General features: G+C 43.2%; 1 protein-coding gene and 1 long non-coding RNA gene across 2 annotated transcripts; both read right to left on the minus strand.

Annotated features, from left to right (window-relative positions):
- Positions 1 to 502: 502 nt before the first annotated feature.
- Positions 503 to 20,353, minus strand: LOC308325014 (insulin receptor-like). The gene is made up of 14 exons (XM_080777394.1): positions 20,240 to 20,353; positions 19,217 to 19,299; positions 15,310 to 15,508; positions 12,177 to 12,496; positions 11,334 to 11,473; positions 9,854 to 10,013; positions 7,812 to 7,914; positions 7,313 to 7,380; positions 6,682 to 6,911; positions 5,816 to 5,926; positions 5,245 to 5,404; positions 4,465 to 4,594; positions 3,243 to 3,377; positions 503 to 2,820 (listed from the first exon to the last, which is right to left on the minus strand). The coding sequence occupies exons 3-14, from the start codon at positions 15,504 to 15,506 to the stop codon at positions 2,463 to 2,465; spliced, it is 2,112 nt and encodes a 703-aa protein (XP_080633520.1). The 5' UTR covers positions 15,507 to 15,508; positions 19,217 to 19,299; positions 20,240 to 20,353; the 3' UTR covers positions 503 to 2,462.
- A 914-nt stretch (positions 20,354 to 21,267) lies between these two features.
- On the minus strand, positions 21,268 to 22,309 carry LOC308325015. Its single transcript, XR_013964989.1, has 3 exons — positions 22,207 to 22,309; positions 22,033 to 22,168; positions 21,268 to 21,283 (listed from the first exon to the last, which is right to left on the minus strand). It is a non-coding gene; the product is annotated as an uncharacterized lncRNA (long non-coding RNA).
- Between the last annotated feature and the right edge of the window lie 496 nt (positions 22,310 to 22,805).

Genomic DNA, 22,805 nt, shown 5'->3' on the forward strand with positions numbered 1-22,805 from the left:
AGTAATGCAAAGATCATACATAGAAAAATAGTAGAATTGATAGTACTTAGCCTACATTAACGAGAAACAGATTTAGCACTTGGAACACATTTGGCATGTTATGACAACTAGAAAAACATTTTGAGATTTGATTCGTTTTGAACTTTCACTTGTTTCCTAGACATCACTGCTTGATATCTCAGATCATTCAGATATATACGGGCCACCATGGCCCAGAAAAAAAACCGAAAGGGAAGTTTTGGTCTTTTCCTGCTGGAGGAACCTTCTTCATGCTCATCATAAGATGGTACCGTTTGTCACTCTGAAGTGGGTCGTAGACAGTTCAGAAACATCACAACCAGTGACACCATCCATCAAGCAGCTTTGACAATTTAAAATAAATAAATAAATGCATACTTTTTTGTGGAAAAAGAGCTCCTTACACCCCCCCCCCCCCCCCCCCCAATATAACACGATGGGAACTATGCACAGAAACTAATTTCCCCACTTTTTTACTTGTAAAACTGTGATGTGACAATAAACAGGAAAAGGCTACTGTATAGTTTCTATTACATTGGAATCCCCATTGCTGAATGCAACAATGAATGAATGCACTGGTAGGCAGGTTTCAGAACTGTTCATTAACCACCAATGAGACGCAGTGAGTAGACAGAAATTGTGCTAGATTTGTGGGTCCGAACGTTCCGAGGTCGACGGATTTTACTGGGGCGAGTGTGTTTTGGGGCGAGGGTTCTTGTATTCGTCTTGTATACAGAACTGTGTCTGGACTGAGTCATCCTTACTAGTTACGACACAAATCATTTCCAATTATATTTAATAATGACTACCAATTTAGTCATTCTTCTAGTTCCCCAATTCTTTTTGCTGAAATGCCCAGCCAAGACGGAGACACCACGGAGCATTTAAACAGCTAGTTTCTGTGTTGGTGGGAAGGAACTTGACCCCTGTAGCACCTAAACACCCACACAACCAGGTTACAACCAACCAACCAACCAACCACACACCTCAACACACTGCCAATGATGGCCAACAGGTGGCACCTTCATGCCACAGATAGAACATATCCACAAATTGAAATGTAGATCCAGTAACTGAACCTACCATCATGTCAACATGATAGTGCTGCAGAAAGAGGACATGTACTGTAAAATGAGGTGATAAGAAATAAGAATCCTGCCACTTCATGAATGCACCTTGCTGCTTTATTTACAGCTCAATTTGATTTGATCTTGATATTAGGGGCAGACATCTGAAGCTAAAGACGCCAACACTTTTCACCTGTGCATCCAATAGCAAAAAAAAGGACCAAGTGCAGTTGGTTGATCGAGAGTCCAAAAATGATAATTAGTATGATTTTCTGGATTAGAAAAAAAATTAAACATAAGAGACTAAACATGTAAAAACCTTTTCTATGACCTGAAATACCTCATAAATGACATGTCAACTATGTACAAAAAACATCAATAATATATTTATATATATTTATAATCTTCTATACCCACTAAAATATACAGTACCAAAGAAGCAGCTATTGGTCAATCTGAGGAACTCGTTTTGTCAAAAATGCTTTTGAAAACAGTTTAAATATCCTTCAGCTGTAAATATGAAACGGGGGGAGGGGGGTGGGGGACACACGACGACAGAACAAAGGGGAGGACATACATAACCCAACATAAATGTGTTTTAATCCGTGTGCTGTTTTGGAATACTGCAGAGTGTGAGGAGGCAGGTTACTTCCAACCTGCTCCAGTGAATAAACAGTTTGTTCAGCGATGGACCATCTCAGACCATCCAACAAGTTCACAAGCTTTGTTGCTTGATAAAAGTCTTCTTGTGTTTTGTTGACATCGTGAGTACAAAGTTTCAGACACAAATCCCATGACAGCTGATGTAGGCCACAGACAAAATAGAAGGGCACTTTTTTTCCTTTTTCAAACCCCAGGATGGGGTAACGTCATTTTGTTAAAGTAAGGGTCGGGGGGGGGCTGGACAAGTCTAAAGAGTCAGAAAAGCGACCATGAGTTTTAGCAGCCTTCTTGTTTGTCAAAAAGAGTTTGTTTCACAGTTGATTCCATCATCCGCCCAGTCTAGCACAAACTTGGCAATATATAAAAAAATACTACAATCGTGGACAAGAGAGAAGCAGATCGTTCATCTTTTAAATACAAAAAAAAACAAACCCTGGTGTCCATGGTTGGACAATACAGTAGTGTGTTGGTTTAGTGTGTGGCATCTGAGAAGAAAAAAAATAATGTCCTGAGATATGCTTCGAGGGGCCTCTGAAGAGTGTGATGAGTGAGATCTATATAAAATTACGGAAAACAAAACGAAAAAAAACAAAAAAACATATACATATATATTTATATCTAGCATCTGTGTGTTGGTGTTGGAGATGAGGAGGTGTGTGGGCGTGTGTGCGTGCATGTGTGTGTGTGTGTGTGTGTGTGTGCGCGAGTAGTATGTTATGATGGACTGGGCCGCGGTAGGGCCAGTATTCGTCCGTTAGTCTTTCCCCCATTCATGTGTGTGTAGGGGATGTGATGCTCCTCGTAGCTGCCCCGCAGGCCCACGGAGGAGCCCTCGTCCCGGTCGGAGCACTGCTCCCGCTGCGAGTAAGACGAGGGGTCCAGCGGGATGCTCTCCATGTTCTCCATGTCCAGGTCAAAGTCCTCCGTCTCGGGGGGCTTGTTCTCCTCGCTGTAGAAGAAGGACATGTCCTGGAAGGACGGGTGCAGGTCCTCGCGGAGCATCTCGATGATCTCCTTGAACATGGGACGCGTCTTGGGGTTGTACTGCCAGCACATCTGCATCAGGCTGTGTCTGCGGAGGGTAGTGGAGGGAGGGAGGGGGGTGTTGTAGTTTATCATGCAGACATTTTCTGATGCTGGATTGTTTTAAGCTTGATTTATACTTAGTCGCGCGATGATGTCCCACGCCACACATTGCTGATGTACGAACACAACAGGCGTCGTGCATCGCAAGACGTTATGAGCTTGTAGATCGTTTGTGTCCCAAAATATATACAGCCATCAATTATCTTCTGAAAAATTCTTCAACTTCTTCAATTATATATATTATTAATTATATATATATTTTAAGTCATATTGCCTAGCGCTAGTTTGTGTCAGCAGCCAGTAATCGAGTGCTCTAAGTCTGTATTAGTAATAATAGTAGTAGTAGTGATGATTGCAGTAGCAGAACAGTAGTGATATTAGCCAACAGTCACACTAGTCTGTACTCACAGTCTGTCTGCGCAGTTGTCGGGCCGGTCCAGGAAACCTCCGTCCATAACAAACTTGAGGACTTGCTCATTGGACAGACCCTGGTAGGGCTGCTCTGCCAGCGTACTGATCTCCCACAGCACCACCCCAAATGACCTAGCGTGCACACGCACACACACACACACACACACACACACACACACACACACACACACACACACACACACACACACACACACACACACACACACACACACACACACACACACACACACACACACACACACACACACACACACACACACGTATTACTATACTTCATCAGCATTTTAGGACAGCAATTTCATGAATGCCACTTTTACAATTCTTTACACAAACTTAAGGCTTTCAGGACACATGGAGACAGCATCGAGAGCTGGTAAACAACGGTGAAGGAGGAGGGATCTGAGACTGGCAGGATAGGCGTGGACAATAAATAAATGAAATTTGTGCTAGAAGTTGCTCGTTTAGAAAACTCCCAAAAGCCGCAGCCAAATGTTCAACTAGTAGTACGACCGAACAATTTCGTTTTTGCAGCGGTTTTATCATTGATACATTGCATATTCCTCTCTATATTCACTGTAGATTGACTGTACATATTTACAGTATATGGTACGATGTGGTGTACAAGTACATCTTCGTACGTCTTCCTTTCTATATACCCTTTACCTTGAAAACATCGGCTTTTATTGTTCACAAGATGAACTAGCCTTTATTATAAATGGGATGGAAAAAAAGAAATGACTGAAACTGGTGTTTGACTGACTAAAAGTAGATCAAATCTCTCTAAAAAGATCTTTATTCCGTTTTAAACCTTATCTGTTTTTGTGTGCAATCTCCTATTAAAATAGAACCACATTTTGTCTTTTTTATTTTATATGAGATGATGTCTGGCAACATATTTGATGTCTACTTGTTTGTCTTATGTCTTGTTTCAGGAAAAGCTTTTAAAACTTTTTTTTAGAAGATGAGCCTTGGTTCTTTTTTTTTCATGAAACATTTCCTCATGAAGTACTTGATTGCAGTAGGTGTTCCACACACACACACACACACACACACACACACACACACACACACACACACACACACACACACACACACACACACACACACACACACACACACACACACACACACACACACACACACACACACACACACACACACACACACACACACACAAAACTGAGTACTGAGTACTGACCAGCAGTCTGAGTGTGCAGTGAAGACTCCATCCTTCAGGGACTCCGGTGCCATCCACCTGACAGGCAGCAGTCCCTTCCCTCCTTTACGATAGTAATCAGTCTCATAGATGTCTCTGGTCATACCAAAGTCTGTGTGTAGGGACGGAAATGCACGTTACAATGTAGCTAGTTCACAGTTATCATTCATCCATCCTGACTGTAGTCTCCTCTGTATTGTGCATGTAAATATTCTGTACTCTTTATTTCAGTGATATGGTTATTCATTTCTAGTTACTATATTGCACATTTCTAGCTGTAATTTCATATAAACCTTAATTTAACATGTAGATAATTTATTCCGTAAAACATTCATTGATGTAAATGTTTCACACATCCCACTTCCTGAGACCTCATTTACACTCTGCCGTAAGTTGAGTATATATATATATATATATATATATATATATATATATAGCCTCCACTCTTCAGGTGTTTAAATCACGCCTCAAGACATATTTTTATTCTTTGGCTTTTCCAAGCATAGTATGAGCTTTTTATGTTGAAAGTGACACTGTGTACTGTATGTTGTTTGTTTTTAAATGAAGTTGTGATTTTTATTATTTTATTGTAAAGCACTTTGGTACAACTTGTTGTTATTTAAATGTGCTATAGAAATAAAGATGGTATGGTATGGTATGGTATATATATATATATATATATATATATATATATATATATATATATATATGAGAACTGGACAGAACAGATTCACAACTCTTGCGACTCCATCTTGACCGTACCTCCTATCTTGCAGGTGAGGTCGTGAGCCACCATGCAGTTCCTGGCCGCCAGGTCTCTGTGAACAAACTTCTTGGCGTTGAGGTAAGCCATGCCGTCTGCGATCTCCGCCGCCATCTGAATCATTTCCTTGAGAGTGGGCGGTGGGCGGCCCGGGTTGTTCTATAGTAATGAGGCGCGTCGTAAAAACATTAAATCTCAAAAGACATTGTGGCCCACCCATCTGACCACTTAACTTGGCAGCAATGCAGCCAAAGATACCAAAATAGCAATTTCTTTACATTATTATGTTCATATTAATGTTATTGTTTTCATTAAAATCTTAAGTGTTTTGCCAATTATTCGGGGGCTCACTTACAACACCCTCACGGCCCACTAGCGGAGCACCGGTTGGGAGTTGACTGCATTGTGGAATATTGTGTGTTGACGTTATGATGCCTGTACTTTAGCAGCAGACCTACATTGTTGTGAAGGAGTGTTCTTAATGTAATCATTCCATCCCTCCAAGTAAAGTAAGGGGGATAATAAGCGTAATCAACCATCATCATGGAGTGTGAGGTGACTGTGCGCTACCTCAGAGTCGGGCCGCAGCATGCGCAGGAAGCTCTTGAGGTCACCGTGTGTCATCAGCTCCATGACCACCAGGGTTGGCTGACCCTTAGACACCACGCCCAGTAGACGGACCTGAGGGTCGGGGGAGGAGGCACAGTTTGATGGGTTATATATACCAGTGGTTCTCAAACTTTTTAATTTCAAGGACCATCATCATAAACAAAAGGCACTGGGTCACACAGTGGTAAGAGTGAGTTTTAACTCTTTTTATTTTCTACATGAAAAAAAATGTAAAAAAACATTTCGTCTATCCAGCCTTCATCAGTGTGTGGAGTGTGTTTTCTAATTTCAACGACCACCATACCTTTGAGAGTGTACAAATGGAACCAAATGGACCTGTGGTTCCATTTGTATACTCTCAGAGATACAGACCGGTCCCTCAGGGTTCCCCCAAGGAACTCTGAGAACCACCGGGTTCTACAGTAGCACTGTGGGGTTGGACCTTGTAACAGGTGATGTGGTAGAACAATCAGTCTGACCGCAAGGAATGGAGAAACAAAACTTGAAGAACCAGTCCAAGAGCAAAGTTTGAGATATAAATAGATGGAAATAAAAGGCAGTAGCACACTCATCCCCAGCATCCAAAACCATGTATTTTTAGATTCCCGAATCAAATATAGCCAATTATGTCGTTGGCAATGGTGACTGTGAAATGGCACCAAGTAATAACAATATACTTGTAACATGCATAACGCAAGTACCGCGTACCAGAATAAACATAGCTGGTATATATATACAGAAGGCATATTTTAGATGTTCCCGCATGTGTCTGAGTAGTGTTTGTGTATAGAGCACATCTCTGTTCAGATGATGTGGTCTCTCCTTACCACGTGGTGACAGGAGAAGGCCTTCATGACCGAGGCCTCGTTGAGGAACTCGATCCTCTCTCTCAGGCTGGCCGACTCGTTGACCGTCTTGACCGCCACGCGCAGATCCGGCTCGCCCTTCACTATGTCCTTCGCGATGCCCTCGTACACCATGCCGAAGGAGCCCTGGCCCAGCTCTCTGAGGATGTTGACCTTCTCCCGGGGCACCTCCCACTCATCTGGCTCATACACTGTGCGGAGACATTATTGCTGCTGTATTATTGTCGTTGGAAACCAAAATGGTTACTTTTCAAGAAATGGGGGGGAAAAAAGATAACTGGTGGACCCAATGGATCCAACCGTAGTTTGTTATTTAAGTTCTTGTTAATACTTTTCACTGGTTCAATATTTATAAAAACCCACAGACCGAATAAACCCCTTTCATTTTCACTTTAAATAATTAAAATAGCACATCTACATGTTCATATCCGCTACTTATACAGTATTATGTAGTATGACAATTTTAATTTACAAAAAATGAAATGAAATAATAGAGATATGTGGTTTCTACCCGACAGAAATTATTAGTGATTAGTGATTAACCCATCGAGAGCTTCCCTATCAAGGGTAAACGTTTAATCTCATTACTTACCATCATTAGCACTAAGATATTCTGGGTTTGAAGAAGCGTAGATGGGCCCACTGGGCACTTGAGTTTGCCTAAGAGAGTAAAAAAGGAGATTAAAATGCAATCAAATGCAATGCTACTACTGAACGATGGCAAATGCATAAAATACGATGGGGAAAACACAGTGTTTCAGCAGAAAACGACATGAAAAATTGTTTTTCCATTATATCAGAGGGAGTAGACAGGACGGACTACTTATGATTGACTGTCAACCCATTAGCAAATGTTTCCATTCAAACAATGACAATATTATATGAAAATGTACTACAACGTTCTGAGTTATAGATACGCAAATAAACAGCAAATTATGCCTTCCAAATTATGCCCCCCCCCCATTGTTCACTGTTCACAAACACTTTTTGGGAAAGTACTGGAATATGTGTTAAATGGTGAATTATCAGTAGAGCTAGAACCTAAATGACACTAAGGCCAATGAAGTGAATAAAGAACATGGGGAACGTACTTCTTCTTAAACATAATGAATCCTGCTCCTGCCACAAACAGCAGCAGGACGAAGCAGATGACGGGGCCAATGACGATCTTCATCACATTGGTGGGGTCCACCCCTATCACAACACAAAGACAAATCCCCCAATGAAACCCTCATCACATTGGTGGGGTCCACCCCTATCACAACACAAAGACAAATCCCCCAATGAAACCCACATCACATCACATCACATTGGTGGGGTCCACCCCTATCACAACACAAAGACAAATCCCCCAATGAAACCCACAGCATTTTACACACTTTGGGCTGTATTTTGCGTGTCTCACTCTCAAGTACCAGGTCTTATTCCCTAACTTGAGTAAACTAAAGACCTGGAGGCGTGATCAATGCCATTTGGCTATTCTGAGTGGCCAAAAGAGCATTGACCACGCCTCCAGGTCTTTAGTTTACTCAAGTTAGGGAATAAGACCTGGTACTCGAGACAGGCAAAATACAGCCCTTTAAATCCAGTGTCCCCTATTTTGGGCAGGAAAGGATTTTCCACATGTTTCTAAAATAGGTGATGTACAAGCTTGCATTGTATGTTGAACATTCTTCACAAGAACCTCACAGCCTGTGAAATAACAGCTAGATATATGGGCACAAAAGGGGCCAGGTCCACATATACAGTAACAGCGGGACAGACACACAGACAGACAGACAGACAGACAGACAGACAGACAGACATGATCTGCAGGGTCTCAGCTGCGTTCGCTTCCCGCGTTTGCGCGTCTTACTGGTAATACAATTGATAGATAAACAGTATAGATCGATACTATATAGCAGTATTTTGTACCATACTTCAATTCGTCCAATTGCCGTTGCCTTTTATCACAAACATTATTTTGCAGACCCGTTACAGATAAAAAAAATACATTTTCCATATGATATCCTGCTGTCCATGGAAGCCTGCACATGGAATGATTGTAAAGGGCTTTCCATTGTGTGAGGTTTGACCAGGGGGGAAGTCAGACGGATATTTTGTGAAGCCACTAAGGAAATGAAAGTTCATATAATGGCCTGTTGTGGCGCTCTCATTGGGCTCAAAAAAACCCATAGCCCCATAGAAGTCCATGTATTTGGGCCCAACTTCACCTAGACTGTATTACCTTAATAAACATGGTCATGAATACTTTTCGCTTCCAGTCACTAGTTTAAAGTCTCATTTCTAATGTCATAATATTCTTTTTGGAAAATTATGGTCCCATTTATTAGAAAAATGACCATAAAGTCGCGCATGTTCTGAGGGGCGTGGCTACCGTTACAGTCTATGAACGGGATCCCCCACACACACGATCTAGAAAGATGGCGACTTCCATTGCAAGGACTGACAGGCTTCATTTTACGTTCACGTTAGACCCGCGGAACGCTTTGTCCATATTTTTTACAGTCTATGGTACTTACTCAGGTCCTGGACGTAGAAGTGGGTGGGTTTGACCTCATGTACTTACTCAGGTCCTGGACGTAGAAGTGGGTGGGTTTGACCTCATGTACTTACTCAGGTCCTGGACGTAGAAGTGGGTGGGTTTGACCTCATGTACTTACTCAGGTCCTGGACGTAGAAGTGGGTGGGTTTGACCTCATGTACTTACTCAGGTCCTGGACGTAGAAGTGGGTGGGTTTGACCTCATGTACTTACTCAGGTCCTGGACGTAGAAGTGGGTGGGTTTGACCTCATGTACTTACTCAGGTCCTGGACGTAGAAGTGGGTGGGTTTGACCTCATGTACTTACTCAGGTCCTGGACGTAGAAGTGGGTGGGTTTGACCTCATGTACTTACTCAGGTCCTGGACGTAGAAGTGGGTGGGTTTGACCTCATGTACTTACTCAGGTCCTGGACGTAGAAGTGGGTGGGTTTGACCTCATGTACTTACTCAGGTCCTGGACGTAGAAGTGGGTGGGTTTGACCTCATGTACTTACTCAGGTCCTGGACGTAGAAGTGGGTGGGTTTGACCTCATGTACTTACTCAGGTCCTGGACGTAGAAGTGGGTGGGTTTGACCTCATGTACTTACTCAGGTCCTGGACGTAGAAGTGGGTGGGTTCGGTCCAGGAGCCGTTGCCCGCCAACGACGTGGCCCGGAGCTTCACCGTGTAGTTCCCAGGGTGCACCACTCTCAGCAAGCAGCCATTGGCCGTTTTGTACATGTTCCTCGACACGCAATAGTTTAGATCCTGGAAACAAACAAAACCCATATTATAAGCATACTATATAATGCATCATATTATATGTACTGTATTTGATTTGATTTATTTGATTTGCACAACATACATAATATACTAGTTATTTCCAAAGGAAAGAAGGCCATTTAGTTGTTGTGCCGGTGAGGTTAAGAAACCCTAGAGGGGCTTATGCGAGAACCTCACCGTTTACACGACATGATACATTTAAAATGTATTAGTACATTCAAAACAACAAACAAACAAAATAAAATCAAGAAAACCCCAAAATAAATGAAAACAGATAAGATAATAAAAAGAAAAGAAAGAAAACTGGACGAAGCAAATATAAAAGTACATACTGAGCAGAAAAAGCAACGACATAATGCTACTACTCTTGTGAAAGGAAATGAAAAGAGTACTGAATTTACTGTATGTATACATACACACAAATATATATATACTGTATATAGGGAGAGATCATCATATTACACACACCCACACACACACACACACACACAGTATATATATAATGTGCTTTAACAGAAGGACAATCAAAGTTGTTTTTCTTTTAATTTTGTTTTTCTAGGCTAGGGCAAATAACAGTCGGCAAGAACAAGTCAGACAGTACGCAACGTTCGCCATGGTAACTAAAAGACGTGCGCGGAGGCAGCAGTGCTAGAACCACCGCTCCATTAGGGCCATTATCAACCAAATGGTCCAGTTTCAAAACAACATCTTGTTCCTGGCAAAAGTGTCTGTGGGAACAAACAGCTGCAGCATGTACCAGTGTGGGTGGTTTCATGGTCTGAATGAGTGCAATTATACTCTCAACTCTCAAATGACTAGTTTCGTGTTTTTGTTTTTTGTTGGTTAAATTTATAGATGCATGCAAATAAAAGTGAGTGTGTGTGTGTGTGTGTGTGTGTGTGTGTGTTCTCTCTCTGGGGGCGTAAATGTGTGTGCATGTTAATATATTTTGACATTTCTCTTCTTTTTCTTTTTACTTATCCTTCAATAATTCGCATATTTGCCTCACAGGAAAGCAAACCGTAGAGATACCACCCATGTATTTAAACTTATTTTGTAATAGCAAAAATTATTAATTCATATTTAGTTAAATCAACATTTTCTCCTGCAATAATCAATAATGAAAAGTTTTTTTTATCTGCCCCAACCCTACTTGCTACTAGTAATAGAAACTTGTGTTTGTGAGTACGTGTGCACGTGCGTGCATGTGCGTGTGTGTGTGTGTGTGTTTGTGAGTACGTGTACGTGTGCACGTGCGTGCATGTGCGTGTGCGTGCGTGTGTGCGTGCGTGTGCCTCCTCTCACCTCAGTATCCCCCAGTCTCCTGTACTGGACCTCATACAGGATGATCATGCCATTGGGACTTTTGGGCTCCTGCCATTTGATGTGCACCGTGTACTCTGACACCTCGTAGACGATGGAGCCCACGATGTCATCAGCTTTGTCTGAAGGAAGACAAAATGAATGGCTCTCTAGGGTGCAAAGACGTATTGGCAAACAATAGCCTCACACCGATGATACGATAACCTTTCAGCATTTCTCTCTACCCGTGTGGAGGATATCAATTCCTGCGGTGCTCTTTCAAGGAAGGTATCTGATTTCATCTTTTGGTTTTATTAGATCAGAGTATAGTGGTGCCGTAGGAATATAAGGCAGGGACATAAAACATAGAACAGAGATCAGCGGTCAGGACCTGGATTGAAACCCATGACATTTATGGTATGAATGGTTATTTATTATCCAGATTCAGTTCAACAAACATTTGCTCAAGGACATGCACTGTCATTCTCTGAGGGTAAGCTAGGGTTAGATGTGCACATAAAATATTAGATAAGTCAACTTACAAAGACATTCCGTCCTGCCTTTATCCCGAGTGCATTACCTGAAAAATCCCTTATAGAGATTATAAGAGGACGCTAGACCTGCTATCTGTAATACGGTATAGGATTCATTTCTTGGCACAGTGTTTACTTGACTGCTTTCTCTGTGGATAAGCCAAATGCCTAAATTGTTCATTTTAAATGTAAATAAATGCTAATGCTCGTGCTAATGCATGAACCTAGTTATATTTGCACTAACTGGATGTGTTGTTTATACTGTATCTCCTTGTACATACTGTGCACATGGCAAATAAAGGTGAGTCTTTACCCTCGGGCATGGTACGGGCGCTGACATAGGCGGCCATGCTGCAGCGCAAGGGGTCGGTGGGGTGGTTGCACGCGTGGACCTCTATCTGGTAGCTGGTGAAGTGCCGCAGGTTGGAGATGACGGTGGACTCCTTGGCGTTGGCCGCCACCGTCACCACCGACTTGGTGCTCTCAAAGCTCTCCTCCCCCTCCTCCACGTCCTCCTCCCCCTTGTCTCCCCCGGGCCTGCGCGTCCTGCCTTCTGGCGTGCTCGGGGCGGTGGTGAGGAACGGAAGGGTACGATTGGCGATGCCCATGGCTGACCGCCGCTGTCTGTTGGGTCTGTGGTGTGGGGAGAGAAGCGGTCGTGTCATGCTGGCTTCTGGGCTAAATGTCACCTCACGGAAATAAACATGTACACATGCAAAACTAAGAGCAGCTAGTACACCCTGTACAACTTTTAAAGTCGCCAGGGATTCATCGGATCGTAAAGGCACTTCACACTAGTAGATAAGTCTCACACACGGGATCACAGGGATGAGTCTCACACAAGGGATCACACACACTGCAAGATATTATCCCTCATCACCGAGAGTAGAACCCTGCGAGAGTAGAAGTCAGCGGGAACCTGTGGTACCCATAGAGGTCCCAACGCAGATCTTATTTCCCCTGGGTACAGAGTCTCTTTCTCTCTCTCTCTCTCCCCCCTCTCACTCTCTCTCCCTCCCTCCCGTGTGTTCCACGTGCTCGTCGCAAAATAAACACTCTGTGCAATTCCTCTCAAATACTGTACAGACAGAGAGGAGTTTCATTGGGAGAACTAACGTATGCAGAGGAACATGCTATTCCTGTCAGTTCTGCTCCCTGCAGCACAACCTGTAGATTTCACCCTTTCTGCCCGACTTGAATCTTGATAAGTGATCTGGTCAATCAGAACCACCTTCAGTTTGTTCTTAAACAAGTTCAGAGGAGAAAGTTGTAAACCAGTAGGATATTTGTCCCAAAGTGTAGTACCTCTGTATCCAATAGAAAACTGACCATGACTAGTACGATAAAGGGGGGGGGGGATGGAGATGAGTAGCCTGTCTAGTGTTGTATTTGTGGACTTGAGAATGTTTGAAAGTAATTAACTAAAAGGCCTGGGGATGGAGTTGGGGTATGTTTAAGCTTGTAAATAAGTGTTAATCTGGAAAAAGTTGAGCATTTTGAAAAGTGCACGGAGCAGAGTGATGGAGTTGTTTTGATAAAGTAACAAATGTCTTCTCGAGTAGGTAAATGGTGTGGAGGTAAGAGACATAAGTGCTGGCCCAGACCATATTGCAAAATGTTAAATGTGGGTAAATCAAGCTGTAATATAAAGTAAGCAAACAGTTTTGATTGACCAGACCACTCATTTTTCTGATGACACCAAGCGATCAAGAAACTTTGTTGGAAACTAGATTGATGTGTTCTTTCCAGCTGAGTTTCTCATCCACTAAAACTCCTAAGAATTTTATAGAGGAGACGTGAGATATCTCAGTGTCATTAATACTTCCCATCTGTGAACACGTTCAATTGTGTACCCAAGCCAGATTGAACCCTTAGGGCTGTATTTTGCATGTCTTAAGTACCAGATCTTATTCCCTAACTTGAGTAAACTAAAGACCTGGAGGCGTGATCAATGCCATTTGGCTATTCTGAGTGGCCAAAGAGCACGCAAAATACAGCCCCTAGTGTCTGTGGTGGTGCCAGGAACCACCCAGACGCCAAAACAGTGACTTGCGAATGTGTTTTGTGGATACAATTACCACCTGAACGTGCATAGGGTGTGATAATCTATTGACTGGTTTGTAAATTACGTATAACTTGTGCACCAGACAGAGACAAAGCTATTGCACGTTGCCCATGAATGGCATTATGTAGAGGATCTTAATACTCAACACAAGAGGGTGCATGTGAGCCTTAACTGACAAGGGAATGTGACCAGAGCACAAAGTCAAATGTTTTGTTAAAAGCTTAAAGCGCTATAATTATTCTCATACTGTAGTACTCATTGCTATAGAGTATAGAGTGTTTGTTCAGCAACAGGGGTCCCCCCCCACCCATCTTTCCAGCTCTTCCATAAACAGAAAATCAGCTTCAATTTTATATTGTTCAAGTTCCAATTTCGTCTGGTCAATTCTTCGTATAATCACTTGTTAAATCTAGAACCTGTGTGAGTTCTCTTTCCCGATTAGATACAATAGGTATCCTGATGTATAAATGCATGTTCTGCTTAATATAGAGCTGGAGAGACGGGGAGACTCTGTTATGGTTACTGAACAAACATCAATGAGTACTATCAGAATATGGAGCTAGTTAATACTTAATCACTTATACTACCTTTAAATTGATTGGCACACTCTAAAAAACTTTCAAAGCAGGTAAAAAGAACAGTTCAAAGCTTTTGCTCTGACTTCCATATATGGTATTCACTCTTGTGTACAGACAGCCAGAGAGGCATGACCATTCATTACAAGGAAATATGTCCAATATGTGACCAACAAATAACAGCTTGTGTGTCTGGTTTCCATGGTAATGAAGCCTATCTATCACGCACCTGGCACCATCCATGCCTCTTGCAAAAGATAACTGACCAACTGACAATGTTGACATACGGTTGATTGGACATACAATTAAAAACGTAACTTTATGGATGATGTTTTAGCGCGTTTGCTTTCATTTGTAATCTTGTTTTATTTGGAAGAATAAGCTGTGAGGCAGAGGAAGGTAAAAAATAAATACACCATCAAGCACAGTCTTATGGGAACCAATTGATATTTCCTTGAAGATTTGACAATTATGAAGAAGGAATCTAATATTCCTGGTGCAATGAGAGTCGTAAGCGGAATATCGGATATACAATGCGGATATACAATGGATATACAATGATAGCGGATATACAATGATATACAATACGGATATACAATACGGATATACAATGATATTTATATATCATTGTCCATGTCGAATGTCATGTTTTTATGTTCTATGTGGACCCCAGGAAGATTATCTGCTGCTATGCACCAGCTAATGGGGATCCTAATAAAACTCTAAAACTCTAAACATCCTAAAACCACTGTGCCTACACAAGCTTCCAGTTCCTTGCAAACGAGAGCTCCATAAGTCTTACTTACTTTATCTCGAAGACCTCGTTGTGGAGATAATTCTCAAAGGTTTTGCGGTACTCCGAGTCCTCTTTCTCCTTCTTCAGCTCCTTGTCGGTCTTGGGACAGGAGCAGCAGCGAGTCCCGTGTCCATACTCCTCTGTCTGGTTCCACTTGTGCTCCTCGTCACTGTCCACCTGGGTGGGCACGCGCGACGGCAGCTTCATCCCTGCAGACCAGGAAGGGTTGACACTGAGTGCACGCAACATGACTTATTATTAATACTTATTGTAATATTTATGGCCCGGTATAGTCCAATTTTCTCATGTCTATTCAGAACAATCATACAGATTCAAGTTGAGGCAACTGTAACATGTTTTACAATGAAGATAATAATATCTTTCGATCCACTGTTCCGTAATAATTTATCGTATCGTATGTGCAGTGCACACATCCACGCACCATAAGTCAGTCAAGACATATATAGATTTTTATAAACAGATATCCTGGATATGAATTCAGAGTATGCAGGCGAGGTGCAATATGTTTGGTTTCAGAAGTGTTCTGGTTTCAGATTGTAGTCGTTGAGTAGTACTGACCAATTACAATTGAACGGGCTTTGGTAACACGACTTTAGCATCCAGGTAAACAGTCTATGTGGCGAGAAAAAGAGGCGGAATGCAATTCCTGAAATACAATCCAGTCAAAACCAGCTCGAAACCCATCGATATCGCCAGATGAACTTTTATCCCGGTGTAAACTTCTAGTCATCTCCCAACTCCGACCGGACACATGGTAGTGGAAGGCGTGGCCCGGATATCCACTGGCTACAACGGAAGCCCAGAACCATTGGCCCTTACCCCCGGACAGTAAATCCTCATCAGACAATAGCCAATGGGTTCCTAGATAGACAGAAACATACAGTACAGTCGAACTCTGAACCGTAGTAGCCTTGCCAAGCCGGGCAGGAGCCTATCTCCTGTTTCTGTAGCTTGAGGCAGCTTGATGTACAAGTACACCCCCTGGACATGACGCTAGTATGTCGCAGGGACTTACCCCCAATCCATCCTATATACAGTCTAGCGGCGTCTATATACAGTCTAGCGGCGTCTATATACAGTCTAGCACGGTCTATATACAGTCTAGCGGCGTCTATATACAGTCTAGCGGCGTCTATATACAGTCTAGCGGCGTCTATATACAGTCTAGCGGCGTCTATATACAGTCTAGCGGCGTCTATATACAGTCTAGCGGCGTCTATATACAGTCTAGCGGCGTCTATATACAGTCTAGCACGGTCTATATACAGTCTAGCACGGTCTATATACAGTCTAGCACGGTCTATATACAGTCTAGCACGGTCTATATACAGTCTAGCGGCGTCTATATACAGTCTAGCACCGTCTATATACAGTCTAGCACCGTCTATATACAGTCTAGCGGCGTCTATATACAGTCTAGCGGCGTCTATATACAGTCTAGCGGCGTCTATATACAGTCTAGCGGCGTCTATATACAGTCTAGCGGCGTCTATATACAGTCTAGCGGCGTCTATATACAGTCTAGCGGCGTCTATATACAGTCTAGCGGCGTCTATATACAGTCTAGCGGCGTCTATATACACTCTAGCGGCGTCTATATACAGTCTAGCGGCGTCTATATACAGTCTAGCACCGTCTATATACAGTCTAGCGGCGTCTATATACAGTCTAGCGGCGTCTATATACAGTCTAGCGGCGTCTATATACAGTCTAGCGGCGTCTATATACAGTCTAGCGGCGTCTATATACAGTCTAGCGGCGTCTATATACAGTCTAGCACCGTCTATATACAGTCTAGCACGGTCTATATACAGTCTAGCACGGTCTATATACAGTCTAGCGGCGTCTATATACAGTCTAGCGGCGTCTATATACAGTCTAGCGGCGTCTATATACAGTCTAGCGGCGTCTATATACAGTCTAGCGGCGTCTATATACAGTCTAGCGGCGTCTATATACAGTCTAGCACCGTCTATATACAGTCTAGCGGCGTCTATATACAGTCTAGCGGCGTCTATATACAGTCTAGCGGCGTCTATATACAGTCTAGCGGCGTCTATATACAGTCTAGCGGCGTCTATATACACTCTAGCGGCGTCTATATACAGTCTAGCGGCGTCTATATACAGTCTAGCGGCGTCTATATGCAGTCTAGCGGCGTCTATATACAGTCTAGCACCGTCTATATACAGTCTAGCACCGTCTATATACAGTCTAGCACCGTCTATATACAGTCTAGCGGCGTCTATATACAGTCTAGCACCGTCTATATACAGTCTAGCGGCGTCTATATACAGTCTAGCGGCGTCTATATACAGTCTAGCGGCGTCTATATACAGTCTAGCGGCGTCTATATACAGTCTAGCGGCGTCTATATACAGTCTAGCGGCGTCTATATACACTCTAGCGGCGTCTATATACAGTCTAGCGGCGTCTATATACACTCTAGCGGCGTCTATATACAGTCTAGCGGCGTCTATATACAGTCTAGCGGCGTCTATATACACTCTAGCGGCGTCTATATACACTCTAGCGGCGTCTATATACAGTCTAGCGGCGTCTATATACAGTCTAGCGGCGTCTATATACAGTCTAGCGGCGTCTATATACAGTCTAGCGGCGTCTATATACAGTCTAGCGGCGTCTATATACAGTCTAGCGGCGTCTATATACAGTCTAGCGGCGTCTATATACAGTCTAGCGGCGTCTATATACACTCTAGCGGCGTCTATATACAGTCTAGCGGCGTCTATATACACTCTAGCGGCGTCTATATACAGTCTAGCGGCGTCTATATACAGTCTAGCGGCGTCTATATACACTCTAGCGGCGTCTATATACAGTCTAGCGGCGTCTATATACAGTCTAGCGGCGTCTATATACAGTCTAGCACCGTCTATATACAGTCTAGCAGCGTCTATATACAGTCTAGCAGCGTCTATATACAGTCTAGCAGCGTCTATATACAGTCTAGCACCGTCTATATACAGTCTAGCACGGTCTATATACAGTCTAGCGGCGTCTATATACAGTCTAGCGGCGTCTATATACAGTCTAGCGGCGTCTATATACAGTCTAGCGGCGTCTATATACAGTCTAGCACCGTCTATATACAGTCTAGCGGCGTCTATATACAGTCTAGCGGCGTCTATATACAGTCTAGCGGCGTCTATATACAGTCTAGCGGCGTCTATATACAGTCTAGCGGCGTCTATATACAGTCTAGCGGCGTCTATATACACTCTAGCGGCGTCTATATACACTCTAGCGGCGTCTATATACACTCTAGCGGCGTCTATATACAGTCTAGCGGCGTCTATATACAGTCTAGCGGCGTCTATATACAGTCTAGCGGCGTCTATATACAGTCTAGCGGCGTCTATATACAGTCTAGCGGCGTCTATATACAGTCTAGCGGCGTCTATATACAGTCTAGCGGCGTCTATATACAGTCTAGCGGCGTCTATATACAGTCTAGCGGCGTCTATATACACTCTAGCGGCGTCTATATACAGTCTAGCGGCGTCTATATACACTCTAGCGGCGTCTATATACAGTCTAGCGGCGTCTATATACAGTCTAGCGGCGTCTATATACACTCTAGCGGCGTCTATATACAGTCTAGCGGCGTCTATATACAGTCTAGCACCGTCTATATACAGTCTAGCAGCGTCTATATACAGTCTAGCAGCGTCTATATACAGTCTAGCAGCGTCTATATACAGTCTAGCAGCGTCTATATACAGTCTAGCAGCGTCTATATACGTGTGTGCGTGCGTGCGTGCGTGCGTGCGTGTGTGTGTGTGTGTGTGTGTGTGTGTGTGTGTGTGTGTGTGTGTGTGTGTGTGTCTGTGTGTGTGTGTGTGTGTGTGTGTGTGTCTGTGTGTGTGTCTCACCATGTGGCTGCCGTCGGTCCACCGGAAGTCGTTGTCAAACATCTTATCGTTGAGGCCGATCCACTGGTAGTCCTGCCCCAGACCTAGTGCCAGCCAAACACAACACTTTACACTGGGCCCTTTTTAGGACTTTTCACTCTCACAAATAAGAGAGAAGAGAGACAATAGAGAGATAGAGAGAGAGAGAGAGAGAGAGAGAGAGAGAGAGAGAGAGAGAGAGAGAGAGAGTAGCATTTTCTACAGTACACATGAATCATTCTTCCTGAGATAACATGACCGTGTTCCCCCTATTCAGGAGTTTGTACCGTTATAACTATTATAATCGTCTCTGTCGAGTGGAAATGTCCGAAAACGTTTCGTGGGACTCAAATTCAAAAGTATGGCAGATGGACAAGCTAAAAACGTGTTGCTTCATTGACGCGTTTCGAGATTTTGGATCTGCTACTTTTAACCCCTTTTGGTGTTTTAAACATTGTGTTATAATTTATCTATTGAAAAAATAGCAGACCTACAAGCTCATAGCGCGCCACCGAGTGGCGCGCTACGAGCTTGTAGGTCTGCTGCTTTTGAAAAATCATAAGAATGCGGCGCAAATCTTTGTATATATATTCTTTCAAAGTGAATGTTTTTTAACTCAGGTCTAAATGGGTTAATGCTTTCGCGTGAAGCCATAGCATGATCAAGGAGGGAGTTCATTTACAAAAGAACATGACTATTTATTTTTATTCTTTTGATGGTAAACATGCTGGCGGCCAGTCTTTTTGACCCGAAGACAACGCATGCAAAGGTTTAAAGAGCAACTGTTTGTGGGGCTGATATGGTTCCCGTTTCGCATTTGAGTAAATGGTGCGCTGTGACTGGCCAGTCGCTGTGATTGACAGCCTACACCTAAACCTAACCCTAACCTTAACCTCAGTAAAGCATACCTAAACCTAACCTCAGTCAAACTAGCGCAGTGGCTGGGGGGCGTTTCCAAGAACCCGAATGCGAAACGGATACCATATTAGCGTTTGTGGGACGTACGGTTGACGTAGTGTTGCTCCTCGTGGGACAGCAGGCTGGTCAGGTGGGCCCCATGGACACGACACTCCCTCTCAGCCGCGTCCCAGCTCTTCCTGGTGGGGAAGTAGCGTAGCAGTGACCCTGGAACTTGTGCCAGCCGTAGTCACATGTCTCCGTGTCTGGTGAGAGGGAGAGAGGAGGACACGTAGCTCATGAGTTTACCTTCTTCGATGTGTTATCCTGCATGGACTTAAGTTATTTAAACAAAGGAAAGGAAAGGAAAGGAAAATGAGTGATAGTTTTGAACCAAATGGACCCTCACAGGTTAATGTACACATGAACACATGGATATGGGTCCATCTGCACTCTTAAGAGTGCAGATGTTCCATTAATGTTCCATTAAAGTCAGTGAGCTTCCCAAACCCTATTCCTTAGTTTCCCAAAACAGGGACCCATATGCGGGTCGCACACCAATTTGTATGGGTCGTGAGTAAATTCCCCCTTTTGTTGTTTTTGTTTCCAACCTGTATATATTTTGTATTATTATAAAGAGATGATACGCATGGAAGAATGGTGGTTCTTTAATGCATTTTGACCTGAGATCAGATTCCAAAAATGTCTTAAATCCTGACAGTTTAAAAAAATAGCAGACCTACAAGCTCGTAGCGCGCCACTCGGTGGTGCGCTATGAGCTTGTAGATCTGCTATTTTTCAAGCTTGTAGTGCTTTTAGGTCTGCTATTGAACACTCTTTTTTTAACCTGACCAATAACAGTAGCTTATCTGTCCAATACTTTTTGCCTAACCAATAACATTAGCCTCTGTCTAATACATGTTTTAATTTTATTATAAGAGGTCTTTAATACAAATACAATATTGAAATAAGAATACCATAGCAGCATACTGGGCTCAACATTGAGTTTGCAATCACAGAAGAACTACCATCAAAACATTAAATTATAACAAGTTATAGTTGGTACAATATATATATAGCACATACCTGTAAGAACAGACAAATAAAACACATATTTGTAGTTGGAACTGGTCCACTGCTTCCTCAGACTGTCTGTGGTTAACACAACACAAACAGTAAACTCACTTTATTTTCGTGCAAAAAGAATAACACTGCGTGACGTCATCACTAGTCCCCGTGATAAACCAAAAGCTGTTTACAAAAAGATTCATTGCTCTCAGATAATATTATCATAATGACCCAACGTCATATGTATATTAGACACTGTCTAACATCACAGCGTTTTCAAAGAGCCGCCTCACCTCATAGGGAACACGGAATCCACTGAGGTAGCTACGGTAACACCACTAGGACATACAGAGCGGCAGCTACGGGAACACCACTAGGACAAACAGTGTGATATGCAGTGAACCAAAGTGCTATATAAATTATCTTAGTTTGCAACAACAAAACAATGTCTGGTACTGCTCAATGAGGGGCAAATGAACAACTCAATTTAACTAACTATTTAACTCTGTTACACTGGGCACTTCAAAATAAAAGGTAGACCAAACGTACAACAAGTGTCAAAATAAATATATCCCAAAGCAATGTAAATAAACAAATAAAACCAGCAAGTGTCCCCGGCAGTTACAACAATATAGTGATGTTGTGTTTTAACAGTACACAATGAACATGATGGATCTAAAAACGAATCCACTAGAGAGATAGAGATATTACCCACCTGTCAGTTTCAGGTCGGGACACAGAACTTGTATCTTAGCGTAACAAACAGTAGTCCCTTCCTAACATTTGAGAATATATTTTGACCTCCCTCTGGAAAAAATGAAAAAGAACCTTACCAAAATTCCATTGGGTTTCGTAGTCTCGTTGGTCTGCTGGATAACGCAGCGCATTTGAGTTTCAACGGCCCGGGTACGCAGCCACAGGTCAAGATCCGAGACTGCGGACGAGGAGCGAGGAGCATAACAAATTAACCTTTTGAAGAAGGCCGCAAAGGAGCATAACAAATTAACCTTTTGAAGAAGGCCGCAAAACCTAAATAAAATCCATTCCATCATCCATTGTTTAAGAAGACAGTCTCTTCTCGCCTCTATTTACTTTTTGTGGGGAATCCCCCTCCTGCTGCTCCCGACTCTCTCAGACTATGCTGGCCTGGCCAATCAGCCAGCTAGTTGCGGGATCAAGGCATAATGTTCTCTATAGCTAGGCTACGGCCCCACCCTGTGGTCCCCTGATGGTACTGCCTCTGTAGCCACCATACCAGTGGCAGCCGTGGCCGAGTGGATAGCGCAGCGGTTTTGATACCGAGAGGTCGCCAGTTCGAATCAGCGGTCCGACAAATTATTATTCATGTCCTCACTGTATTGCATTACTGTTTGTTTTTTTGGCTGAGTCAATGCTGTTATATTCACTACCGGCTTTGAGAGAACAAAAGGCACTGAGCACTGTCTCCCCTGACTATCTGTTATGCACACTATCTGTTATGCCTGCCTGCGTGCGTGCGTGCGTGCGTGCGTGCGTGCGTGCGTGCGTGCGTGCGAGCGAGCGAGCGAGCGAGCGATGTGTGTACCATAATCTTGCTCAGTGGGTTTGTCCGGGGGTCCGCGGGGGT

This window comes from Protomyctophum bolini (assembly GCF_963924005.1).
Source record: "Protomyctophum bolini genome assembly, chromosome: 12".
NCBI lineage: Eukaryota > Metazoa > Chordata > Actinopteri > Myctophiformes > Myctophidae > Protomyctophum > Protomyctophum bolini.